Consider the following 19,651-nt stretch of genomic DNA (forward strand, 5'->3'; position numbering starts at 1 on the left):
TGTTTGGAAAACTATTCGCTAAGCTACAATACGTAGCGAGTTTAATTTTATTTCACTCTACGAAACTCACATATGCGTATGTATGTAATAACTAAATTTACAATTAAAATATATATGTAAACAAATTACTTTATGTATGTAGTTGTATGACAATGTAGGAAAATTGTGCGCTGATAAACAAAAAGGCTCATTGTTCCGTTATCATTACAAAAATGGAACAGACCACAAGCAGATATCAGTAGTAGCAGTCATGGTGAAATTCACAATCATTTTCAACTCCAGCCATTTACGAATTCTTCTGTGTAATCTTCATAATCACGCTCTTCACTTCTGTGTAGTTCTGCAGCGCATATTCGCCATTCTCGCGACCGTGGCCGGACATCTTGTAGCCACCGAAAGGCATTTGTGCGCCGAATGCGTTGTACGTATTCACCCAGACGGTGCCGGCACGCAGGCCTTGCACAACGTAGTTGGCCTTGTCGAGGTCACGAGTGAAGACAGCCGCCGCCAAGCCATAGTCAGAATTGTTGGCACGCTCGATTACCTCATCCAAGCTCTTGAAGCGGATGAGTTGTTGCACGGGACCGAAGATTTCTTCGCGCGCAATCGTCATATGATCGTGCACATCGGCGAATACAGTGGGTTCGACGAAATAGCCAGGTAAGTGGTCAGGGCGATTGCCGCCTGCCACCAGTTTGGCGCCTTGCTTTTTACCTTCCTCGATCATGCCGAGAATGCGATGCAGCTGTTCCTGATCGACTTGTGGTCCTTGCTCCACATGCAATTCGAAGGGATTGCCAAGTGTGCGCTTCTTGGCGCGCTCAGCACTACGCTCCACAAATTCATCGTAGATTTTTTCTTCGACAAATGTACGAGAGCCAGCGCAACAAGTTTGTCCCATATTGAAGAAGAGACCAAAGTGAGCAGATTCGACGGCATAATCCAAATCGGTATCAGCCAAAACAATGTTAGGGCTTTTGCCGCCCAATTCCAAAGTGACACGCTTCAAATTGGTATGACCGGAAGCTTGCTGGATCAGTTTGCCCACTTCAGTCGAACCGGTGAAGGCGACTTTGTCGACGTCGTAATGATTGGCCAAAGCTGCGCCAGCTTCGCCGAAACCGGGCAACACATTGACCACACCTTCTGGGAAGCCAGCTTCCTTGACCAATTCCGCAATGTAAAGTGCGGTCAAGCTGGTCTGTTCGGCTGGTTTCAGTACAATGGTGTTGCCAGTAGCCAGAGCTGGACCCAACTTCCAGGCCATCATCAAAATTGGGAAATTCCATGGGATGATTTGGGCGCACACACCAACCGGTTCGTGGCGAGTGTAAGCGAAGTAGTCACCATCCATGGGAACGGTCTTGCCATGATTCTTATCCGCCCAACCGGCAAAATAGCGCAGATTCTTCACAGCCGTAGGTACGTCCACATTGTAAGCGACTGCATAGGGTTTGCCATTGTCCAATGTTTCCAAACTCTATAAAAGTTGCAAGTGTTATCAAGGGTGTGCCGCTATTACAAAAACAAAAACAAAAAAGGAAGAAAACGAAAACTTACGGCCAAGTAGACGCGGTCACGTTCGATCAGATCCGCCAAGCGATTGATATGCACACCACGTTCGGAGGCGTCCATGCGGCGCCATGGTGAACCAACTCTGTGAGCGATAAACAAAATTCACTTTAACATTTGATAAATGTATGTGAATGTAAGAGGTTTAACAAACTTGAAAGCGGTGCGTGCGGCCTGTACAGCAATGTCGACATCCTCCTTGCCAGCGCATTGGATTTCAGCAACCTGTTTTTCGGTGGCAGGATTAATGGAACCGAATGTTTTGCCACTTTTGCTTTTGTGCCATTCATTGTTAATGAAAAGCTGGAAATAGATATGAATTTAACAGGTAAATAAGGCAAAAAACTCAATAGAATTCTTAACTGATGCAAAATAATATTTTAGGCTTCAAACGCTATTTCTACGACCAAAAAAAAATTCTCAAAAATCAGTGTAATTTTTGATCTACTTGAAACTTGCACTTTATTATACCAAAATTCAATGCTCTATAAAACTGCATACCGGAAATTTTTCTAAATGTTTGAAATTTAGAGAAAATTGCCGAATTTTCGCAAAGTTTATACAAAGTGCGAAATTTCAATTTACATATTATATATGGTTTTTGTTGTAGTGTGAACTATATTTTTATTAAAAAAAAAATAAATAAATGAATAGTCAAAACTTATTAAAATGTGGCGTACACTTTACTGTACTTAGTCCTGCCATAAGTTCTATTACAAGTTAAATCCGTTATATTAGATATGAAATTAGAATACTTTTTGTAATGCAGTTAGTTTTATTTAATCATGTAAAAATAATAAAAAAAAATTTCAATTTTCATTCGAAATGATCACCATTTGCTTTTTCACAAGCCTTCAAGCGATTAGGCCATTCAGCTATTGCAGCACACATGGCTTCCATGCTCGTATCAAAGATTGCTTGAGACTCTACAAATTTCTGTGAGGTCTTCAACATGACCAGTTCTCCAATTCTTATCACAAACTGTTCAATGAATTCAGATCTGGACTTCCAGACGGCCAATCTTTTGCGGCTATGAACCCAGGAATATTGTTTTTTAGCATTTTTAACATTTTTAAACACAGCATAAAAGAAGAGCTTGTAGTCATTTCTGCATACTTATCTAAACAAATATTTTTTTGTTTATTTCTTTATTGACATAGAAACTTAATTTCATGCAAATGACTTCACGGCAGCCCATTTTGGCAACCAAATTTTTCAGTACATTTTTGCGAGTTCCAGCATTTACCTCATTAACGGTAACTTCTGCAATTTTCACTGAACTTTTTTAAATTTAATTTTTAATTTTAATATTTATCCTCAACGTCGCCCGAAAAATAATTTATCGCAGCTTACACAGAGTTTGAGCGTAATTTTGGTTGTTTTAACCCTACTTTTCGCACAAACCTAACCTCAACCTACCTATACTCAAATTAAAGCCTGAAAATTTATTGCAAAGGTTCTTGCAAAAGTGATACCTAGGTACATTTTTTAATGTTAGATGTTTTTTTCCTTATTCAGTGTTTTTTGGTCGACCGCAACCTGCGGGTTCCAGTCCAATGCCATGGCGCGTTAAATTTTATTAAAAATTATTATGAAAATTGTCCATCTTTAAGAAGAACATAGCGCAAAATTCCATTCTTTTTTTTTTTGTGGCAATAATCGCCCGAATGCGTCGACAATTCAAGGGTTGGTGAAAAAATTTCAAAAAACTGATTAAGATCGAATTGGAAAATCTCATGAGCTTATCGCATAAAGATTACTGCTCGAAGGTCTTTACAAATCCGAAGTTGGTTTTTCAAAATTCGAATTGGCAGATTCTGGATGACGGACGGAAAAATTAAAAACCTGAGCTAAGGTCAGGTCAGATTTTCGGTGTTGTTGTTGTTGTTTTTAACAGCGTAGCTAGCCCTGTCAGTGCAGGTATATCATCTGTCGTCTTCGTCTAGCTCATCTAGGGGTAGGCCCAGGAAACATGCTGTTTCGACAGGTTGGGTCCAGAGGGAGAGGGGGGTTAGATGAGTCTGTTTGAGGGGGCATGTGAAGAGGTGGTTAGTGTCGTGCGGGGTCCCTTCACATGCCGGACATGTGTTTGGTATGTCGGGGTCAATTCTGGATAGGTAGGAGTTTAACCTGCTACAATATCCAGAACGTAATTGTGCCAATGTTACACGAGTCTCACGGGGAAGCTGGAGCTCTTCATCTGCAATAGGTGGTGGTTGGACTCCGATTACGGCATTCACAGGACGGGAGTTCATGAAGGTGGTAACGGTCTCCCGGTGAATGTCGTTTATTGACTGTCTGAATACTGTCCTGTCCAGTAGGTCTCGGTTAGTTTTGTCCTGGAGTTCGTCAGCGTAGTCGAGGAGATGTCTCCTGACGTGCCTGGGAGGCGGCTCGGGCTCAAGCAGGTGTCTGCAGGGGTGAAACCTGCGGTAACACCCCAGCAGGAACTGCTTGCTGAGCAATTTGTTGTGCTCCGCAACTGGGAGCATTTGCGCCTCGTTGTGCAGGTGTTGTATGGGTGACATCAGGAGGCACCCGGTCGCTGTCCGAATGGCGGTATTCTGACAAGTCTGCAGCTTTGTCCACTGCGAATCACTAGTACCAGGCGACCAGACAGGCGCAGCATAGTTTAGAACCGGCCGGCCAATTGCCTTAAATGTCGAAAGCAACAGTTCTTTGTCCTTGCCCCAAGTGCTGCCGGCCAGCGATTTGAGGACCTTGTTGCGATTTTGGACTTTAGTGGCAATTGCGGTTGTGTGCGCAGAGAAGGAGAGCAAGCTGTCAAAGGTTACACCCAAAATTTTGGGGTTATTCACAGTCGGAATTGGTGTGTCATCGACTTTTACCTTAAGGGACAGCTTGACCTCCTTTGTCCAGGTGGTGAAAAGGGTCGCCGTGGACTTGGTGGGGGAAAGTTGGAGATTCCTCGCAGTGAAAAAGCGAGAAAGGTCGGCGAGGTAGTCGTTCACTTTGGAACACAGGCCATCGATGTCATTGCCCGACGCCATTATCGTGCAATCGTCAGCGTATGAGATCAGGGAAACTCCCGCTGGTGGTTGGGGGAGCTTCGAGATGTAGAAGTTAAAAAGCAAGGGTGAAAGGACACCACCCTGCGGTACGCCTTGCTTAATCTTCCTCTGCTTTGACATTTGATCTCGAAAAATCACTGACGACTGCCGACCGCTCAGGTAGTTCGCGGACCACCTCTTCAGCCCTGGCGGGAGTGTCGACTGATAAATATCATCTAGTAGCGTGGAATGGCTGACTGTATCGAAAGCCTTCTTTAGGTCCAACGCTACTAGGACAGTCCTCTCGCAGGGGCGGTTTTGGTTAAGCCCGCGATTTATCTGGGCGTTTATGGCGGTGAGTGCCGTGGTGGTGCTGTGCACTCGTCGGAATCCGTGCTGATGTGGGGCTGGGGCCAGGTGTGTCGTGAAGAGTGGGAGTAGGAGGGCCTCAAGTGTCTTCACTACTGGGGAAAGGAGAGTTATCGGCCGATAAGACTCCCCTTGGTTGGCGGGTTTCCCAGGTTTCAATAGTGGGACCACTCTCCCTGCTTTCCACTTGTCAGGGATGATGAGAGTGGCCAGAGACAAATTGAAGACCCTTGTGAGATATCCTACTCCCAGGGGTCCCAGATGTTTCAGCATCAGCGCGTTAAGTCCGTCAGGGCCAATGGCTTTCGATGTTTTCGATTTGTTGATGGCCCCCTGAACCTCATCACCGGAGAAGGTAAGTGGCGCACTGTCGTTCGTCAGTTTGTGCAGCCTTCTGGTAACACGACGTTTGGTTCTGTCGCCCGGAGGATGCAGTGTGAACAGCCGGCTAAAATAGCTCGCGCATCGCTTCGGGTCCGACGAAGTACAACCGTTGAAGGTGATTGCCACCTTGTCGTTGTGTTTCGTCGGGTTCGACAGGGACCTAACGGTGGTCCAGAGCTTACCCACTCCGGAGGTGAGGTTACAAGTCTTCAAGTGCTCAACCCATTTAGTCCGCTTGTGTTGATCTACCAGTTGCCGGATCTCCAAATTGAGATCCCTTATGCGGGGATCCCCGGGATCGGCCTGGCGTAGGTGGTCACGCTCGGTTGCTAAACTGGCTGCTTCTGCTGGGAAGTGAGGACGTATGTCCTTATAACATCCAGCTGGGATGAAGCGAGCCGCAGCAGCAGTGAGCACCTTGCGGAATGCGCGTTCGCCAACGCGCACATCAGTGGGGATGGGAAGAGCGGCGAAGGTGTCCTCGGTGAATTCCGTGAAGCCGGCCCAATTAGCTTTTTTAAAGTTAAAATAGGACCGGTGATTCGCGGAAACGAAATCGGCAGGTCTCTCGATCGAGATGATAATGGGCAAGTGGTCTGATGCAAGCGATAGCATAGGTCGCCACGTTATGCTATTTATCAGACCAGCGCTAGCAATTGTTAGGTCAGGCGAGCTGCTGCAATTGCCCACTACCCTGGTGGGGGCGTCGTCGTTTACTGTGCTGAATGTCGAGTCGTCTATCTGCTCTGCCAATTGCTGTCCCCTACGATCATTTGGCAGGCTTGAATGCCAAAGATCGTGATGCGCATTTAAGTCGCCTACTACCAATCGGTTTTCACCTCTGAGGAGCGCACCTATATCAGGGTGATATCCAGCCGGGCAGCAGGTGACAGGGGGTATATATATATTAAATATTTCGAGCTCGGAATCGCCTGACCGGACAGCTATGCCTTGACATTCTAAGGTGCTGTCCCTGCGGTCGGTTCCTTCATCGATAAGACGATACTGCACAGTGTGGTGGACTATAAACGCTAGGCCACCACCATTGTCTCGCTCGCGATCACGTCTGTGCACGTTATAGCCATCCCTGGTGATCAGAGATGACCTAGCGTGCAACTTTGTTTCCTGGACCGCAGCTATCTTGATACTGTGCCGATTCATGAAGTCGACTATCTCGTCGACCTTACTCGTAAGTCCGTTGCAGTTTAGCTGGAGAAGCTTGAAGCTTCTCGGTGAGGTCAGTGTAATCCGGGGGGTGAGGGACGCGTGGTGTTGTCTGCGTTGGGCCTGCTGCGCAATCCACTGTGGCTGTTGCGGCCTGATGGTGGTGGGCGGCCGCGCCTCCGAGGGCGGTTGTGGGTGCAGAGCTCTGCAGCAGGGGGCAACGTAGGCAGTTGTCCACTCACGGGTGGTGCGCAGGCCGGAACATCTCCGAAAATGGCACCAGCCATTGCAGGAATTGCACTGGACTGTTACCAGATTCCGAGGTATTACGACCTGACACACGGAACAGACTGTGCGGGGGACCAGGAGCTGCTGGTTTGTCCCCGCACTGGGGTTGGAGCTGGAAGGGAGGGGAGGGGTTGAAGGGGAGTTGTGTTGCTCCGATAGGCTCCTCACCGTGGAGGTGTGGGTTGTGGTGGCGGTTGGTATTGCCGGCCTATCAGGGGGTGTGCTAGCCGTGGAGGCATCAGACGCTTGTTGGCGGGAGCAACACGTGGCCACATACCGTGTGGTCCACTCCCTGTGTGACTTAAGGCCTGAGCAGGTCTTAAGGTGGCTCCACCCGTTGCACTTATTGCACCTAACCGAGGTGGAGTTCGGGTGGAGCCGTTGATGGCAGACGCAGCAGTAGAATACCTCTGGCCCAGGGTTGGATTCAACTCCAGCCCTGAGGAGAAGTATTTGGAGCAGGTTTGCTGCGAGAGTTTGCTCCTGTGACGTAAGAGTTTGGTTGATATACGGTGCACTAGACAGGGCTAGTGTACTGGGGCGGCAGCCCTTGGTCGGGAAAAACCCGAGTCATTCCGGTAACGTAGAACCGGCTGCCATGGGAATGGATTTTCGGTGTTGCGCCTTGATGAAGTAGGAAAAAAAATTGGCAATTGATGTACAGGAGGTCACATTTATGAGAAAAGCAGGGGTAAAAAACATCCAACAATAAGTTTCCATGGACTTCTCCCTAACCCTAACTTGATAGGCACTTTCAGAAAACAAAATAGTGGTCCACGCACAAAAACTCATCGGAAGATTGCCTCTGATAAAAACAAAACAAAACTATGTCGGCTTGTGTTACTTAATTTCCTAAAAGTGTCCAATATTTTTGGTAAACTACTACAACAACAACATAAGTAAATAAACTATTTGGAGGAATTTTTGAAAGTTCCTTTAAAAAATTTAAAAGTAGGAAATATTAAGAAAAAAAAACCAAAAATGTGTCTAATTGAATTCAACCCAGACTGTAATGTTATACGAGGGTCGTTTGAAGATCCGTAGAAAGTCAGAGAGATGGCACTACTGGCGTGTGCTAAGAGTAGGCTTAGTTAGTAACATCTCTTGCAGAACACACACCAAGTTTCAACCAGAACGATCTTTGGCTTTGTGTTTGGCATTCGTTTGAATCGAGCAATTCGAGTGATTTTCCTTCCTTCGATCCCCCGACAGTCGGTTCTACGCTACCGAAACGACCCGGTTTTACAATATATCCGGCCAAGGACTGTGACTCCAGCAGCACTCCACGTACATGTATGTATGGGGAATCTTTTTGCCTCTACAGCAACAACAACAACAGGGATTTTCCCTTTTCCATCACGACAACGCACCAGCTCACGCCTCAGCAGTTGTGGTCGCCAAATGAATGGCTTCCAATTCGTTTGACAGACTTGGCTTCCTCGGATCGCTCGGACCACTATTGATGCCCCAATTTAAAGAAATAGCTGGCGTGAAAAAGATTTTATTCATAGGAGGAGGTAATTGCAGAAACAGACTTGTACAAATCCTATCATTTCGAAAGTAATCAACAAACTAGAACAGCGTTGGACATTCCTTTGGCAGCCGGTTCTACGTTACCGTAATGACTTGGGTTTTTTCCGACCAAGGGCTGCCGCCACAGTAAACTTGCCCTGTCTAGTGCAAAACTATTGTTGGACGAAGTGCGCAAGTTTTTCTAGGCTTGTCGAAAAATATTTTAAAAAAAGTTTACTCCTAACATTAAAGTAGTTTTTATTTTCACACGGACTTTTCAAACGACTCTCGTGCGTACTTAACTAAACATCTGAATTGATTTTATTGCCAACGAAAGCTAAAATCAATTCAGTCAAGCCGACTCCGAACGGCAGATACTGTTTTTTTATTTTGTTTTTTTTTTTTATGAGGAGCTTTTTTATGGCAGAAATACACTCGGAGGTTTTCCATTGCCTGCCGAGGGGCGACCGCTATTAGAAAATACTTTTTCTTCATTTTGGTGTTTCACCGAATTGTGTGTAGTCACGCAACAACCCATTCGGGTACGGCGGCTAATTTGCTAAATATATTTTATAAAACATCCAGCTTAGCTTGCTGAAGAAATGCTCATAGCTCTTTTTTCTCTATTTCCAAATACAGTGCGCAGTAATAAAATGTTCACAAAGCGCTTTTAACGTGGAATTGTCTCCAAGATCATGTGGTTTGGCGCGATCTCAACTGATTATGGTGGCGCTATTTTGGTCATTGGTCATTGGTCTTGGCGTATAAGCTAAAAATTATTCCAGATTTATCGTTGAAATTTAGATGGCCGTGTAAGCAGCAGCTACAATTTCAAATTAAAACTGAGTGTTGAAACTTCGCAATTTGGAACTTGTGGAAACTTCGCTTGCTTGTTTTTTTTCGCCTCACACAACTTAATACACATTTTCTTATTAAAGTTATTATTAATATTATTATTATTATTTTTATTATTATTTACATAAATAATTTATATCAACAAAAATATGATGAGAAACGCTTTAGATTTTAACAGCATTACTTTTAAGAGTTCAAGACAAAACACCAAAAAAAAAAACAAAATCGAATATCAATTTCACAATTTTATCTCGAGTATGGCGATTGGGTCATTGCTACAAACTGCACCGAAAAGTAGTCGTAATAGTAATGTTGGGTTGCGATTTCCCTATAACGTATGGCCAAACAACGTGCATCACGAATCGCAAGTGAAATCTCCCCAAACAAGCAATAAACTCCCAATGAGCTTTGCCGCGCCTTCATCCACCTCGGCGACCAAATCTCATAAATTTCACCTGTGATATTTGTCAAACCAACATCGGTGTATGTTGGGCAACGCATCGATGCTACTCTACTCGATATAAGCTGGGATACGGTACCTAGTACGCCCATGTCTGCGTTGGTATTTCTCAAAGTATACTTAGTAGAACAACCGGCGATACGAAGAATACAATACAAAATGATTTGAACGTCTTCTCGTAAATGATTTGGCCCATAATCCGGTGGCATAATATCGTAGGGATTTAAAAGACAAACGCTTGGTTCGAATTGTTCCTCCTCAGCAGCGCATTTATATTTAGTAAATACACCGTATTTTCTTCTAGAACCCCATTTTGCACCAGGAATTGGATTATATTTCCAAAAGATGTAACGCGTTCGCTCGTCAGTGCGCGGATCGGCAAGCAAATTGACAGTATCGTGTAAATTATGGAAATTAACATTAATTGGATCGCAACAGCTATTGTGTATCAAGCACGGAAATCGTGGTATAAAAGTATCTTTGAAATAACGCGTAAAACCAACGACCGATAATAATCTATGTATTGCGATGAAGTCTACATCCAGCTTATCGAGTTCATTTAGGGAATCGCTATCTATGAATATTGGAGGTTCGAAGCCAGGTACGATTCCATTTACATATTGTAGGGAGTTATTTATTTTCAGATGTATTCTCAATAGCGTGACGCGATACAGCGCGTTGGTCAGCTTATAGAAATCGCAAACATCGCTTAGCTCGCTTTTCATGGCAGCAATAAGAAAGCGAACGGTAAATCCAACTCCACGCGTACTGATCGGTACCATTATGTGACAGGACGCCATATTGCAGTGATTATTAAATAATTACTTTATTCAAAGAAATAATTTAATATTAAAAACTGTAAACATTTAATTCTTCTCTTTAAGTTATTTATTTATCTTTTGCACAATGTCGAATGTGTGCGATCTCCAAACCAAACATTTACCGTTTTTGTTTCCACACAAATAGTTCCCAATGTGGATTATAGGACAATATTCAGTTGACCATGTTGCCAGGGGCTAATGCAGGCGTCGGCAAACTGAGGCGCGCGAGCCACATGCGGGTATGTATTTAATAAAAAAAAGAAAAAAATTAAAAAATCTTATTAAATCGATTAACAACCGATTCCATCTCTCAAGCATTTAAGAATACACACAGAAAATTTAATATTGTTCCAGTGAATATTTTTGAAAAATTGAAAAGGCGCTTCAGAGTGCTTGTAAAATGCTTTTCAAACTTTAAACGCGTTTTGCTGAAAATGGTGTTTTCAAAGTCGGTGAGCAACATTACTCGAAAACGGCTAAACCGATTAGTCTCAAATTTTAACACGAGATTCTTAAATATATTTTTTAGTAATTAATCGAAGATTTTTTCTCACCCATAAATATTTTTTTATAAACAATTTAAAGCCAAAATTTTGGTCGAAAATCGATTTTTTTTTTTTTTTGAGAAAACGCCATTTTGTCAAAAAAAATTATTTTGCTTATTCCTTCGATTGCTTATTCCTAGATTGAACATTACTTTAACGAAATCTGTTTGGTTTAATATATAATTTCAGTAGATCCAGTTCAGAGATATAGTGGTCACCGCAAAACGTCGTTTTTGAGAGAAGCTCCTGGAGATCAGCTGTAGTTCCTTTCCAAATAAATACTTTTTCTAATACTAAGACTCAAAATATAGTTAAAAGATAACATAATACGTGTACAAAATTTTTAGATCAATAAATTTAAAAGTTTTCTCAGAAAAAATTCTGCAAAATTTTTTTGGCCTTCTAACTGTATAAATGAGTTGAATCTGAAACTGCAAGGTAAAGGAAACCCAGCCTGTATTGTTTGGTAGAAAAATTGGTTTGTTTTGAAGAAAAATTACAAAAGATATTCAGAGCGGTAAATTACTTCATTTTCAATTACTAAAGCAATATCGTAAATAAAAAAGTAATAACCAGGGCAACATTTGACATGTTTTCCTCCAGCACAGCTGTAAAAAAAATTAAAGATGAATTCGCTGACAGATTTGAGCAATTCAAAACCAGCAAAGCCACTCTAGCATTCATAGTAAATCCTCGCAACACAAATATTTAGTAGCGAAACCCACATTCAGACGTTTGGAATTGTTACTGGGTCACTAGAATGCAATTGAACAATTTAAAAACTAAAGCTTTGTGGAGTGAAAATTCGCAGAATTGAAAAACAAGTTGGAGGAGTTGCAGAGCTGCTTAGTATTGCTACTACAACAACAACAGTTGGAGTTTCAGAAATGTATGTACATATGTACGCAACGCAACAAAAGTGCGCAGCTTTAAAAGAAATGCCGTAAGTTGATGCATTTCTGTGAGGTGAAGTAGTTGCCATTTGGAGTGCGATTATCTTCGAAGCGACATATTCGTGCGAGCAAACGTTCGATTGCATGAAAAAAATTAAAAATAAAGTAAGCAGCCAACTAACAAATGAAAATTTAGAGTCATTTTTGAAACTTAAAACAACAAATTATGAGCCAAATTTATCCAAACTTTCTAAAACCTTGCGAAGCCAACGCTCCCATTGAATTTATTTGCTCAAATGGTCGTTATTGAAGCACAAATTAGTAAATAAATGTTAAATTCTTTTAATTTTTCACTTAATAAATAATTATTAATAATGCCATATACTTATATATTATTTAAGGTATTGAATGAATAAATAAATTGAATTTTTTGAATTGAATGAATAAATAATATTTTTTCTTAAGAATAAATATATACATCCTTTTTCTTATGAACAAACAGATATTTTTTCTTATTATTTATTTTTATTTTTATTTTTTATTATTATTTTATTATCTTTTCATTTATTTCATTTTTTATTATTCTTTTATTATTTTTTATTTATTTAAGTATTTTTTTTTTTAATAGAAAAACTTTATGCGAGTACTATTTATTGTGGGCAAGAAAAAATTGTGTGACTCTTTAAAAACTTTAAAATTTTGTAAATTGTAATTTTTCACTCCCCCGACTCAAAAGATTGCCGGCCTCTGGGCTAGTGGAACGTATTTAGCAAAAGTGTAGCCAAATTAAATGAACGGAATTGGAGTTTACCTACAAAGCTTAAGCTTACGGTGCACAATCAAACTTTCGCTCTCCAAATATTTGCTACATTTTCAATATACACACATACAAATACCGACAGTGTGTTTAAGAAAAATTCGCTTACTTCTTGTAAGGTGCAAGAAAAATAGATTATAAAGGTTTTTCCAATAACAGGTGTTATTGGTGAATGGATTGCGCTATTTTCTTATGAACGGAATTGGATGGTATTGATCTGGACAACGTTTATTTTCAACAAGACGGCGATACGTGCCATACAAGCAACGAAACCATTGATCTTTTACGGGAAAAGTTTCCGGACCGTGTTATCTCTCGAAGAGGTGATCACAATTGGCCACCGAGACCTTGTGACTATTTTTCCTTTGGGGCCACGTGAAAGAGAAGGTCTACGCCAACGCACCAATAGCCTCAAAGATGGAATTCATAAGGCTATCGAGGACATAGGGCAGCCACTTTGCCATTCAGTTACGGAAAATTTCATGAAAAGGATATTGTCCTGTAAGGGTGACCGTGGTGGTCATTTGCCTGATGTTATTTTCCACTATTAACGGCATACCTCTCTCTTTATACTGAAATAAACATCCGATAATTTATATTAAAAAATAGATTTTTTCTTTGAATATCAAAAAAACTATTCTGTTTGGAAAACCCACATATTAAGAAAAAAAAATATATTGCAAAAAATAGAATTTTTATAGGATAGTACAAAATTAGTATAGTGTGCAATAGCCGACGAAAAGTAGTGAAGGTAAATGTAGTAATTTACTTTTAAATTACATATTATTTGGTTTTACATAATTTTGAAAAAAAAAAATGTTTAAAACCTTCGGGTGGGCACCCGGGTCTGTTGTAATTATTATTCAACCAAAAATGAAAACTACCAATAATTAGTAAAATAAATTAAATTTTTCGAAACAACAGCGGTATATCGTTCATAAAAACGGATATTTTCTACATCGATGTTTTTCAAGATGTTTTAGTCTTGACTAAAATGTTTGATGTTTTTATGAACGCTGGTGCATCCCTAGTCTTTACTCAGATCCTTCACAAATCGTATCAAAATAATATACTGCTCACATATTCAGTTAGATTATAACAGTACTTAAAAAAAAAAACACAAATACGAAAAATCAAAGTGCTCTACACAGGGCGTGTACTGTGAAAAGAAAATAATATTTATAATTCTGGTAGTAAAATTGCTACTTTTTGTGGCGAGTCAACCTATTATATGTACATATAAGTATATTTACAAATCAAAACTTAAAACAACAAAAAAATATATTAAAACTTTTAATATCACTTTTAGTTAGAAGAGATATTTGCTGTGTCATGAAGATTTTCTTTGATAAGAAATATATTTATAATTAATTTTTTTTTAATGTACTTAAGATTTTTAATACCTGAATATATTTTCCTAAACATTTACTACATATATGTATGTATGTACCTACATGCGTGCAAACAAATACTTACATATGTATGTGTCTTTATCATGCAAGTACTCGTACTAGGCTTGTCGCAAAGTAAAACGTACGTGGAAAAAAAAGTTATCAATTTCTTTATCATAGGCTTATTTTGCATAAGGACATTTACTATTATTAGAGTACTGATAATCTGAATAATCTGAGTGTGTCTGCACATACTAATTATTTCATAACTATAGAAGAGGATACGCAGCGGGGTGGAGAGTTGAAAGCTCTTTAGAAATATTCGTAATAACAGTTATTAAGATAAGGAGAGTTCGCTATCTGTATGTGACTGACCATTAGACTAAGAATTTGTGCTATTTTTCCCTAAATCCAAGCTCTCTAAAAATGCTTGTTTTAATTTGCAAGCTCGTCTTGTCCAATCAGCCCAATGCTTGAATTTTCAATTTGCTTTCTATACTATTCTTCTAATTTTTTTAAAATTAGCAACCAACAAAAACAACACAAGGTTCGCGAATAAACGAATGAGCGCTGTCTAATAAGCAAGTGCTGAGCGCCGACTTGAAAAAGTATCACCTACATGTATGTATGTATATGTGCTTGTAGTACTCACTCACCACAGTGTTTTTTATTATATTATTACTTATTCATTTATTTATGCGGCGTGAAATTCTAAGCCACAAAAGCAAAAGCAATTTGTTTAATTGTAATTCATCGAACGCAAATCTTCTGTATAGGGTAATTTTATCTATTCGATCGTTAATTATATAATGAATGAGTTAATTTATTTATTGCACTAATATTTAATGTACCGGTATGGCTATTATAAATTATTTCGGATGTGAACTAATCTATACGAGTGGAGAAACAAAATTGTTTGCCATAAAAATTAGACTATTCCAAACTGTTATACATATATACTTTCATGAGATTAGAAGTATATCTACCCGGCGACAAAGTGCATATATCATATCTTTATATGTATAAATATTTATTGTAGCTACATGAAATGAAAGTGAATGAGAGTTAGTTGCAATTGTATAAATTCATATACATATGCATACATATGAAGGTAATAAGTCGAATTTTTATTATATCATAAACTAGTCATATCCGGCATGCGTTGCTACGGTTAAAATTTTTATTGCTAAATATCTCGGCCGCTACCAAGCGGGCCAATTATAAGGAAAAGTATTTATTTCCTCTTAGCCCATGTAGATATGTACGTGCATATGATTTGAATTTGAGCCAAAGAGCCAAATCGGACTATAACTAGCATTTTTAGAATTATTTCGACGTCACGAACAGTTGAAGAACTTGAACTGCTCGGAAAATGTCTCGGTCAATCAGTGAAAGATCCGCCAAGGTTCATACGATCCGTAGATCATCGTATTAATACAGACAAACTGACACACGAAGTTTTCAAAAATGAGTTTATCATATCTGAAGCAGGGTTGCTTCAATTGTTCCAATAATTATATGCAATAATTATATAAAGATTACAAGAACTACTCCTCAAAAGAAGCTATAAAAAGGGATATCGAAGAGTATTTTGGCTCCAAGGACAAACAATTTTTTGAGCAGGGAATTAAAAATGTGCCTAAACGTAAATAATGAAGGAAAATATATTATTGATTAATAAATATTTTAAACATCTTTTTTATTAATTTTAAAACCACCTTTAAAAAATGCACGAACTTATGGACTGACCTGATACTAATTTTAAGAATTTTGTTTCGTTGATATAAAAATAAAATATTTAATAATAAAAGAATTGCGTTTTGTTTGTTATGTGAAAAATATACAAAGAAAATTGGTTTGATATTATTTTCTGATAATTTAAGCTTTTTGTTTTTGTTTTTTTTTATAATTATTGAAAAGTATATTTTTGTTATACACTGAACGGCAATACTGCTGTTTCCGTGGCGCCGCAAGTTAATGGCGGATTCTTATAGAACTCGACAAAAGAAAACGGAATGAAAGAGTAAAATTTTTTGATATCTCGCTTAGTTGTCGAGATATTAAATAAAAAATAATAATAATTTTTTCTTCAGTTTCGATAGAATTCGGCGAGATAAGACAAAATATAGGAGTAAAATTTCTCGATATCTCGTTTAGTTTTCGAGATGTGTTTTATCATCGATCGATGTGTTTTATCATTTTTGCGTAGAACTCCTTATCGCGTGGGCGGCCTTTGGCCGCGCTTCAAAAAAATAACCCTCATCAGTCCGACTCCGGCTACGCAATCCACCGTATTTTTGCGTAGAACTCCTTTTCGCGCGGGTTGGCGAAAGTTCCAAAGTTTCTTTGTGTGAAGTTCCAAAGGGCATTTTGAAGGCAAATAATTATGAAATTATTATTTTCCGAATAGTTTGGAGTTATAGAGTGTTCCTTAACACCTCACTAACATCTCCACCAAGTTTCATTAATAAAGACATAATAGTTTGCCAAAAATTGCCCAATATATGTACATTATTTTAAATTCCAGCCTTTTTTTTATTCAATATCTCGAAAACTAAGCGAGATATCAAAAAATTTTAATCTTTCATTTCGTTTTCTTTTGTCGAGTTCTATAAGATTGCGGCGCCACGAGAACAGCGGAATCCCCCACTGAACGTTATAACTTAATATAATTATTTTGAAAATAATTAAAATTAAACAATTTGTTTAAATATATTTTTTGATAATTAACGAATTTTTGTTTTTTGGTAATTATTAAAAAAAATTTTTGTTTGTTATTCACTTAACATTACAACTTAATATAAATTATTTCAGCAAAAAAAATAAATTTAATTCTACTTGATAAAATTAATTTCATTATTATCGACTGAATATTTATTATGCAGACACGACAATCCCACAGCTTCATTACAGTAGGTATATACATATATATGTATACAAAGTCGAACGAAACTAAAGCCCGAAGCTTGCACACATACATGAATATGTATCAAATAAGCATTTTGTGCAATTTAAAGTGCAGGCATGTATGCGATGTGTGGCTATCAAATAACAAGACTGGCGCTGCTGTAGAGTATGGCTGACTTCCTAAACGTCACGATGCAATGTGTACTGCGATGCGAAATCCATTGCGATGCAATTTTTCGATACCACTGCATTGCTTTGCATACATCTAGGTGGCAGCATTGTTTCATTTAAGAACACAGCTGATGCAATCAAAATGGATGTGACGGTGAAAAAATTAGCAATTTGCTCTTTCGCTGAGTTATTTAGTGAAAATCAATCCAGTAGTGATTTACTTATTGCAAAAAAGATGAGAAAAAGACACAAATTGATTTTTCACTTGTGGAAGACGCAGAGAATCGCGAGAAATATTCCAAAATGCAAAAAGTTTCTCGAGTGCATTGAAGAAATGCCCAACGATGTCTTTTATAGCCATTTCAGGATGCAAATACAAACATTCCAGGTAGTATACATAAATAATAAATATTAACGTAGTTTTATATTAATATTTTATATTTCAGACTCTTTGCGAAATAGTACAACCCTTTTGGCCGGCAAAAAATGCAGGACGTCCCAATATACCATTGAAGCTAGCATTGCATATTACGCTTTGGAGATTAGGAAATCAAAATAGTTTCCGTGAATTAAGTAATATATTTAACGTTGGTATTGGTGCTACTTATCGGGTATTTTTCAAAACGATTAAAATCTTATTAAAACTAAAAAGTCGTATCATAAAATTTCCCTTGACCGCATCAGAGCGTCGGATTGTTATGGAAAAATTTCAGGCAATGCGCAGCAACCCATTTCCGTTTGTCCTAGGATGCGTAGATGGGACACACATCAAAATCACCCAACCAACGCAAAGCAGCATCAGTTTTTATAATAGAAAAGGCACATTTTCAGTAATAGCGCAAGCTGTTGTGGATAGCGAATTGCGTTTTATCGACGTTTTTGCTGGATATCCTGGGAGGTGTCACGACGCTTCCGTGTGGCAAAGCAGCCCTTTACGTCAAGCAATAATAAACGGAGATATTCCCTTTCCTCCTGAGTGCCATTTGCTGGGAGATGCAGCTTATCCACTGGAGAGATTTCTTATGGTACCATATAAAGATACCGGCTTTTTAAGTGAGGGACAACAAAGATTTAATACTATTTTAAGTAGTACAAGAGTCTGCGTGGAACAAGCGTTTGGAATTTTAAAGAAAAAGTTCCGTATACTGAATTTCATTGAAATTCGCAACATCAAGCTTGTAAAAAATATTATAATTTCATGTATGATACTCCATAACATCATTATAAATAACGAAAGTTTTACCACTTCGGATCTTCCTGATATATTAGAAGATACAAGTACGGAATCCCGAGCAGACATCGAAGAGTTGGATGGTAGATCAAAACGAGATCAATTAACCAATTTATTATCAGCTTAAAACTTTAGTTTTTACAAAGAGCAACCTGAACTTTAAATTTCATTTTACGACATACATATGTATACGTACATTCCTTTAACATAAACAAAATAAAACTAATATCAACTAAAAATAAAACTAATGTTTTGTATTTCAACACATTTATTTTCTATTATTATTCAGGTTTTAACCTATTCAGGTAACAGTTCAAATGTAGCGTTTTTGTTTCAGTCTTTATGTTACCAAAATAAAATTAACATAAAAATTGTTTTATTAAAAATTTAAATTAATAGGAAAATCACTGCATGTTTGATAACAACTCTCGCAATTTTTTCATTTCTTCTATTTTCAAGCGTTCAATTTCCAACTTCTCTTTTTCCATTTGCAAAAACTCCTCCATGTACTTCTTGTCTGTCTCACAAATATCACTCATAATTTCCTTAACATCACGTTTAGATCTCTTTGAAGTGAAAGCAGGTTGCTCCTCACTTTCAGACAATTCTAATATTGATGAATCCAAGATATCTTCAGGAACCACAATATCTGCGCGTGTGCCGTAAATTTCATCTAAAAGATCAAAAAACTCCCAATTTGTCGCACCTTGCCCAGATGTGTTGTTCCTTTTTTTAATGCGCCTATAGGTTACCATTAGATTTAAAAACTTTCGAGTTATATCGTCACGAGTGAATGTCAGTCCTGGTTCAGTTTCTTTCATTTTAAGGAGCACCTGCTGCCACAAAACTGTCTTTTTGCGTTTTTTGCCCGCAAACTCCGGTTCACTTTCCAGCCTGGTCGTGATCAATAACTTGGTCAAATTGAATGTCCACTTCTTTTCACTAAAATGTAAATAATAAATAAATTAGTTGGGTACAACTCAAATTATTTTACAATTAAGCACATTTACTTACGTTTCAACCTCTGCCATTTTAATTGCCTTTTAAAATACAAGTATCACAAAATTTAGTGATGCGCAAATTTCGATTACGATGCAAGTCGATACCTGATGCATGCATTTAGGAATTTTCGACGGTAACGTATAATCGACTTTTGCATTTAGGAACATTTGACTTTGTACTTATGCAGCGCAAATGGCATTTAGGAAGTCAGCCTATGCATGCGCGAAACCCCACCGAGCGCCAGCTGTTTAGTGTGAA

At 38.8% G+C, this 19,651-nt stretch overlaps 3 protein-coding genes across 3 annotated transcripts in view; 1 reads left to right on the forward strand and 2 right to left on the reverse strand.

Moving 5' to 3' along the window:
* The window catches only part of LOC129243800 (aldehyde dehydrogenase, mitochondrial), a 24,171-nt gene continuing 4,520 nt past the window's right edge, over positions 1–19,651 (reverse strand). Inside the window, exons 2-4 of the mRNA XM_054881120.1 lie at positions 1,727–1,875; positions 1,561–1,657; positions 1–1,480 (exon numbers count right to left, since the gene is read on the reverse strand). Of these exons, the coding sequence (XP_054737095.1) occupies positions 287–1,480; positions 1,561–1,657; positions 1,727–1,875 (1,440 nt within the window). The 3' untranslated portion in view covers positions 1–286. The remainder of the gene's footprint in view (positions 1,481–1,560; positions 1,658–1,726; positions 1,876–19,651) is intronic.
* LOC129243803 (uncharacterized) lies at positions 17,166–18,618 on the forward strand. The gene is made up of 2 exons (XM_054881124.1): positions 17,166–17,548; positions 17,607–18,618. Exons 1-2 carry the CDS (start codon positions 17,216–17,218, stop codon positions 18,516–18,518), a joined length of 1,245 nt encoding a protein of 414 aa, XP_054737099.1. The 5' UTR covers positions 17,166–17,215; the 3' UTR covers positions 18,519–18,618.
* LOC129243815 (uncharacterized) lies at positions 18,682–19,534 on the reverse strand. Its single transcript, XM_054881140.1, has 2 exons — positions 19,406–19,534; positions 18,682–19,333 (listed from the first exon to the last, which is right to left on the reverse strand). The coding sequence occupies exons 1-2, from the start codon at positions 19,420–19,422 to the stop codon at positions 18,796–18,798; spliced, it is 555 nt and encodes a 184-aa protein (XP_054737115.1). The 5' UTR covers positions 19,423–19,534; the 3' UTR covers positions 18,682–18,795.

The sequence above is a fragment of the Anastrepha obliqua genome, chromosome 4 (genome assembly GCF_027943255.1).
Source record: "Anastrepha obliqua isolate idAnaObli1 chromosome 4, idAnaObli1_1.0, whole genome shotgun sequence".
Taxonomy (NCBI): domain Eukaryota; kingdom Metazoa; phylum Arthropoda; class Insecta; order Diptera; family Tephritidae; genus Anastrepha; species Anastrepha obliqua.

Bases quoted from the DNA above. Each gene is read 5' to 3' on its own strand.
- LOC129243803 (XM_054881124.1), top strand. From the start codon at position 17,216: ATGCAATTTTTCGATACCACTGCATTGCTTTGCATACATCTAGGTGGC. The intron at 17,549-17,606 runs GTAGTATACATA...TTTATATTTCAG, and splicing joins TGCAAATACAAACATTCCAG to ACTCTTTGCGAAATAGTACA.